Genomic DNA, 7266 nt, shown 5'->3' with positions numbered 1-7266 from the left:
CCCACCCCCCACTTTGGGCAAAACACCCATCTGCTGCTGGACCTGGGGAAGTCACACCGCGGCTTTTGGCTCCACAAGCTCATGGGATGCCACTTTGCTGCTGTGAGGTCCATCCTGTGGGGACAAGGCACGCTGGGTGCCCCGTCACAGGGATCAGGGCGTTGAGCCCCCCCCATCATTTGTTATCCCTCCACAGAGTGAGTTTCGGCTGGGTGTGCGGTTTTACACGGATGAGCAGCCGGCCGCTGCCATCCTGCACCTGGAGAAGGCGCTGGAGGAGTATTTTGTGGCAGACGCTGAGTGCCGTGTGCTCTGTGAGGGACCCTACGACTATGAGGGCTACAACTACCTGGAGTACAACGCGGACCTTTTCCAGGCCATCACAGGTGGGAGCCAGGCGTGCTGCGTCCCAACTCAAGGGCTGGGGACAGTCCGAAAAGGTCCCCAATGACCCAGGGGTTGGTGGGTCCCAGAGAGGACAAAGCCCATGTTAGGTTTCACTAGGGGGAACGTGGCCAGGAGGTGTTTGTATGCGCTCAGCACTGGGGGTAATGCCCAGGAAGCCCTCCAGTTTCTAGAGGGATGTGGAGAAACAGGAGAGGACCAGTGGAGGGGTCACCAGGACACAAGGGTGGGAGGCTGAGGGTGGCCACTCCTTTTACAGAAAGCAGCACAGCCCCAGTCACACGGAGGTGGGCGACCACTATCCTTGGGGGTTTCCACCTCCACCACCAAAAAGCTCTCAACAGCCCTGCTGTGAGCAGGAGGTTGGAGTGAAGACCCTCAAGGTCCTGTCCACCACCCCTGGGATGACCACGTGCAGTAACACAGAGTTTTTTTCCACCAGACCACTACATGCAGGTGCTAAGCTGCAAGCAGGGCTGCGTTACAGAGCTGGCCTCCCAGCCCGGCCGGGAGAAGCCTTTGGAGGATTTCCTGCCCTCGCACTTCAACTACCTCCAGTTTGCCTACTACAACAGTAAGCAGCTTGTTGCCCCGTCCTCCGTTGGCCGTCGGAGCTGGACATGGTGCTCTGCACAGGCCATTCCTGCACGGGCAGAAATCACAGACTCACCAAATGCTTTGGGTTGGGAAGGGACCTTCAAAGATCATCTAGTCCAACCCAAGGTTCAGGGACATGTTGCACTGGTGCAGGTTGCTCAAAGCCCTGTCCAACCTGACCTTGAATGCTTCCAGGGATGGGGCGTCCACAGCTTCTCTGGACAACCTATTCCACTGTCTTACCACTCACCATAAAAAATTTTCTCTTTATGGCCAACGTAAAACTACCCTCTTTCAGTTTAAAACTTGCCCCTTGTCCTGTCACTACAAGCCTTGGTAAAAAGTTGTGTCCATCTTTCCTGCAAGCCCCCTTAATCTATAGAAAGACTACAAGGTTTCCCCAGAGCCTTTTCATCTCCAGGCTCAACAATCCCAGCTCTCTCAGCTTTTCCTCACAGGGTGCGTTCCGTCCCTGTGTCCATTTTTGTGGCCTCCTCTGGACCCACTCCAACAGGTCCACATCCTTGTGCTGAGGATCCACAGCTGGACGCAGCACTCCAGGTGGGGTCTCACCAGAGCAGAGTAGAGGGGGAGAATCCCCTCCCTCGACCTGCTGGCCACGTTTCTCGTGACACAGCCCAGGATGCGGTTGGCTTTCTGGGCTGCGAGCACACATTGCCAGCTCATGTCCAATTTTTCATCCACCGGTATCTCCAAGTCCTGATCTCCAAGGGCTGATCTAAATCCATCCATTCCACATCTTTACTGACACTGGTGCAGGACCTTCCACTTGTCCTTGTCGATCTTCATGAGGTTCATGCAGTCCTGCTCCTCCAGCCTGAAATGTGCCACAGGAGAGTTGGATCTCACTGTGCCTGGTTGCAGGAACAGTCCACGTCACTTTAGATGCTCAGTTCCCAGGCAGTTTCGCTTTCCAAGTGAAATAACAGCCTAGAGAAGCATTTTTTTTTCTTCTCCTGCCAGCTGTCCACCTCTTGCTCCAAACCACAGAGGAACCTCCCCCTCCAAAACAGTTAGTTATAACCCAGGCAAATATACCCAATTTTATTTTATTTTTTATTCACCTCCTTAGAAAAATCTTAACTGGTTCTGTGCAGATTTCTCCAAAAGGAGGCGAAAAAAAAATGAAGTCCAGGAAGATTGAAAGGCTGCGATCCTGACGATGAAAGTGTGTCAGGGTGCTTAAGTGGCTGAAAATTGCAGGTTAGCCTGGAAATGGTTAGGTCTTGCTGCCTGGAAATAGGCTTCAAGATGTTTTCCATGCAAAAAAACCTACCCAAGCAGCGTCCCTGATTTCTGGTGAGGTGATTTCTGCAGACAGGAGAGGACCTTGGCCTCTTAATTTTGCTTTTATGGCAGGAGTAATCTTTGCTCCAGGGTATCTGCCCTACTTGGGAGACCCTTTGGAGAACAAGGACTTTCTCTCTTGTTTCTCCTCCATATCTGTGTTGGCAGTCTCTGATGCTTTTGTATGTGCTGTAACAGCCCTGTTTCTCTTTGCAGATGGGAATTACGAAAAAGCCATTGAATGCACCAAAACCTATTTGCTCTTCTTCCCAAATGATGAGGTGATGAACCAGAATTTGGCCTATTACACTGCTGTCCTGGGAGAAAACCTGGCAGGACCCATACAGCCCCGAGAGGTGAGCGACCAGCTGGGATGAGCCAGTGCGGGGACATCTTCTCCCCTCCTGGGGATCGTAACGTTTGCAGAGGTTTTGGGGTGTGCTCCGGTCCAGCCACCCTTTGGTGGCAAGGTAGAGAGAATTGGATGGATGCAAGACTTAACAAGCTGGAAAATAGCTGAGAGACTGGAAATCATCACTGGAAAGATATGTTTGGCCAAGTGAAGGCTTTATGGCTTGCGCAAATGGACCAGGTCTTCTGGGAGACATCTATGAGAGGCAGACGGACAGATTTTTTAGGAGGATCTGAGCCCAACTCTGCTACAGACTTCTACAGCTGCTGTGAAATTGCTTTAAAAGAGGAGGATTTGGCTCCAAAATAGCTGGATGTGGGTGGTCAGGTGCTGCCTGGGAGGGATGTGGTAGGCAGGGATGGAGGTCTCGGCCCCACCTCAACTGGAGCAGGGAGGGGAATTTGCTTCTAAAGAGCTTTCTGCAGCAGGGACATGCATGCGGCTCTGTCTCCCCCGTCCTCTCCTCACGGTTCATCCACACAGGACAGGGAAGTTCATGCAGGATGGGGAAAGCCACTTGCTTCCGGGCTGCCAGGGGGACTGGGAAACCAGGTCTGCAGGTCTCGAGCAAGGACCATGGGAATGATGTAAACCCAGCACCCTCGCTCGGGGTCTTTCTAGAGCTCTCATGCCATGCCCTCACCCCATCCCTCTGCCCTTCGCCACAGGAGATCCAGGCATACCGCCAGCGAAGCCTGATGGAGAAGGAGCTGCTGTTCTTCAGCTACGATGTCTTTGGCATCCCCTTCGTGGACCCGGTGAGTGGTGCTGGGCCAGGCTGGACGCGGTGGCCAAATGGGAAGGGGACGTGGGGTCTGCATCCCAGCCAGATCCTCGTCCAGCTCCTGATGATGTTCTTCTGGCTGCAGGACACGTGGACTCCTGAAGAGGTGATACCAAAAAGACTGCGAGAGAAACAAAAGTGAGTGCTCTCCCAAGCCGATGGCCAAGCCTACCCCAGTGGGGGGACCAGTGAGACGTAGCCCTCTTCCTCCCTGTGGTTTGGGCCAAAGGCCATGGCCTTGCTGCCAGTGATTTTTTTTGGTGTTGAGGCTGGAAGAGGCTGCTGGAGGACAGAACTTTGCTCCCCGTTGGCCCCTGGGGTGATGGGGATGGGTGGGTCATCCCAAGCATCTCGTGGTGAGGGATTTGTCGAGCTGACTCTTTCCAGCCTTGGGCTTTGTTACTGGTCCCTGGAGACAACTTGTCCTGGTGCCCCTCGTTCCCGACTTGGGGACAGTGGGCGGTGGCGCTGATGGCTGCCATGTGCCCAGGGTGGAGCGGGAGACGGCAGCGCGCATCTCGGAGGAGATTGGCAACCTCATGAAGGAGATTGAGACGCTGGTGGAGGAAAAGGCCAAGGAGTCTGCTGATATGAGCAAGTTCATCCGAGAAGGTGCAGAGGATGGGAGGGGAGGTGGGATGGGGACCTCCATGTCTCCTGCCGCCATGGTCCCTCCACGTGGATGGTGGCAGGAGCAGGTGGCCGGGCCACAGCTTCCCCCAGTGGAAGGACATCCCTGTGTCCTCCTGATCCCATTTGTGTTACAGGTGGCCCCTTGGTGTACGAAGGAGCCAGTGTCACCATGAACTCCAAGACCCTGAACGGCTCCCAGCGCGTTGTGGTGGATGGAGTCCTTTCTGCCGAGGAGTGCCGGGAGCTGCAGAGACTCACCAACGTGAGTGCGGGGATGGGAGGAATGAGCTGGGAATGCTGAAGAATCCCATCCTGTGGCTCAGAAGTCAGACTGGTAACACCAATTGGGTTTTGCAGGCAGCTGCCTCAGCAGGGGATGGCTATCGTGGGAAGACGTCTCCTCACACCCCGAGTGAGACCTTCTACGGTGTGACTGTCCTCAAGGCCCTCAAGGTTAGGGTGGCTGCAGGGAAGGGGGGAGTAGGAGGCTCTGGAGACAAGGGGGGAAGGCAGGCCGCTGCTCGTCCTTGCCCAACCCGCCTGCGGCTGAGCCCCTGTCCTCTCTGTCCCCTGCAGCTGGGCCAGGAGGGCAAGGTGCCCCTGCAGAGCGCCTACCTCTACTACAACGTGACGGAGAAGGTGCGGCACATGATGGAGTCCTACTTCCGCCTGGAGGTCCCGCTCCACTTCTCCTACTCCCACCTGGTGTGCCGCACGGCCATCGACGGTGAGCATGGCCTCGGAGGAGCAAACTCGAGGAGAAACAAGTCCCCTTCAGCCTCTTGTCCTGTCCAGGTTCCCTCCAATGGCCGGGTTGGTCCCCTTGCTGCTCCCTAACCTGCTCCTTTCCCAAAAGGAGGTGTGGGGAGCTTGTCCCTAAGCTCAGTTTGGGAAGACGAGCAGCTCTATGGGTTGCCTCCAGTGGGGCAGGTGGCTTCATGCTGTACAGGATTCCAGCACTTGGAGGCATTTGGGGTCAGGTGCTGGGAGACGCTGTGTCTGGAGGGCTATGGGCATGCCATGGGACAAGTCAGTGCTTGCACCACCCAAACGGCCTCTCATGGCCCACACTCAGCAAGAGGAAGGGCTTTAGGCTACGGGTGACTTTCTTGTCACCTCCAGGCATGTGATGCTTGGGGACAGACCCTGGTCCTGCAGGGACAAAGGGGTCCTGATGTGCCAGGTCTCATTCCACCCTAGAGAAGCAAGAAGGACGAAGTGACAGCAGTCATGAGGTGCACGTGGACAACTGCATCCTCAACGCAGAGGCCCTGGTGTGTGTGAAGGAACCTCCAGCCTACACCTTCCGGGATTACAGGTACCGATGGCGTCTGTCAGCCAGAGCTTCCCCACCTGAGGGCCCTATGGCTTGGCGGCTCCAGGGTTGGGAGGAGCAGGACGGGAGGACAACCCAGCCTGGGCTCTCCTGCCTCTTGCTCTTGCCATGGTGTTGGGGGAGGTCCAGACTCATCTGTTTGCTGGAGCTGTGGCGATGGTTGTCACCTCCACTTGTCCCCTGCTTCCTTTAGTGCCATCCTCTATCTCAATGGGGACTTTGAAGGAGGAGCTTTCTACTTCACTGAGCTGGATGCCAAGACTGAGACCGTAAGTAGCTCAGCTCCTTGAGGATCCATGTGCAGCACCAAACCCAGCTCCTGCCCGCTGGCCCCGTCCCCTGTGGCACCACAAGGGATGAAGTTGGGCTGGGGGAATCAACTCATCCCTGACCCACCGGCTGCATCCTGACCGGGGTCTCCCATCCATCACAGGCGGAGGTTCAGCCGCAGTGCGGCCGTGCCGTGGGCTTCTCCTCTGGCTCCGAAAACCCCCATGGGGTGAAAGCGGTGACCAAGGGCCAACGCTGTGCCATCGCCCTCTGGTTCACACTGGACCCTCGACACAGTGAGCGGGTAAGCCCCCTCCCCAGCAGTAGGTGGAGTTTTTGGTGGGGGGACAATGGCCATGCTTAACCCCATGGGTCTGCCCCCCAGGAGCGTGTGCAGGCAGACGACCTGGTGAAGATGCTTTTTGGTGCCGAAGAGGGTGAGTTGCTGCAGGAGATGGGGCAGGCGCCATGTGAAGCCGCTGGCGGCTGTCGCCGTGAGGAAGGACGAGCTGTGATGTCCCCTGGGGACCAGGACGTCCCCGCCGGGACCAGCAACACCAGCATTGTGGCTTCAGGCTGCTCAGCCACGAGGCTGCCAGCCAGGACTCCCCTTCTGTCCCCGGCAACCGTGGGATGGGGAATTGGGCGATGCTCTGCACCACCCCTGCAGCACCCAGCATCCCCCTGCGGACCTGAGCTGAGGGTATCACGGAGACTCGGGGGGCGGGCTGACCTGGGGGACAGGGGAGGGATGCTCTTTTAGGGGTGAGGACCCAGTGCCACAGTAGCAGACACGTGCCTTTCTGCTCGGCTGAACCTGCGGCTATTTAAGTGCCTTCTGCAGAAAATGGGTGAATAAAGGTGGTTTTTTCTAAGATGTTGCATGCTGAGTGGGAGGCTGGAGGCTGCTGTCGTGTCCCCCCAGCCTGTCATCCGGTGTTGGGACGCATCCTTCCCTCCTTGCAAACATTTACCCAAGGGCTTTGCAGCCCTGCAACCCCAGGAAGGCATTTTTGGGGGACAAAAGGGGCCATTTGGGGGGAGCAAGCAGGGATTTTTGGTATGGGCAATGCAACCCCAGGCTAAAACCCAGAGCATCCCCTGGACGGACCCCGTGCCTGCAGCGTGGGAAGGGACTCATGATGTCGGGGAGGAGGGAACTGTCCTTGAACAAGAAGGACATTGAGTGCTGTGACACCCCCGAATTGTTCCCGTGGGTGTCCGGCCCCCGGCCATTACCATAACCATCCCGAGAATGTGAGTAAATAAATCCCGCCTCACACTGCCCACGCTGCCAGAGCCGGGCACCCCTATAGCGTTTGGAGAGGGTGGAGGGCAGGTCCCGTCCCGTATGGAGGTGGGAGGGGGGTTCCTGGAGGACGGTTTCTCTGGGATGAATAGATGGTCCCCGGTGCCGGTGTTCGACCCGGGCTGGCCAAGCGCGTGAGCAGACTGCTGATGAGGCCAGAGCGGTTAACGATTGCCAGGTCCTGGGGCTGCCGCTTGCTTGGTGTCACCGGG

At 56.9% G+C, this 7266-nt stretch overlaps 1 protein-coding gene across 1 annotated transcript; it reads left to right on the top strand.

The window, feature by feature from the left end:
• Positions 1 to 196: 196 nt before the first annotated feature.
• LEPRE1 (leucine proline-enriched proteoglycan (leprecan) 1) lies at positions 197 to 6239 on the top strand (the record flags this gene model as incomplete). The annotated part of the gene is made up of 13 exons (XM_010155760.1): positions 197 to 386; positions 848 to 979; positions 2527 to 2666; positions 3391 to 3480; positions 3592 to 3644; positions 3997 to 4118; positions 4274 to 4401; positions 4497 to 4592; positions 4716 to 4866; positions 5340 to 5457; positions 5669 to 5744; positions 5909 to 6049; positions 6131 to 6239. Coding segments are annotated over 13 exons (1546 nt in total), but the record flags the coding sequence as incomplete, so codon positions are not given.
• Positions 6240 to 7266: the final 1027 nt, after the last annotated feature.

Source organism: Eurypyga helias, unplaced genomic scaffold, assembly GCF_000690775.1.
Source record: "Eurypyga helias isolate BGI_N326 unplaced genomic scaffold, ASM69077v1 scaffold18797, whole genome shotgun sequence".
Lineage (NCBI taxonomy): Eukaryota > Metazoa > Chordata > Aves > Eurypygiformes > Eurypygidae > Eurypyga > Eurypyga helias.
This window is presented reverse-complemented; position numbering and strand designations above follow the sequence as displayed.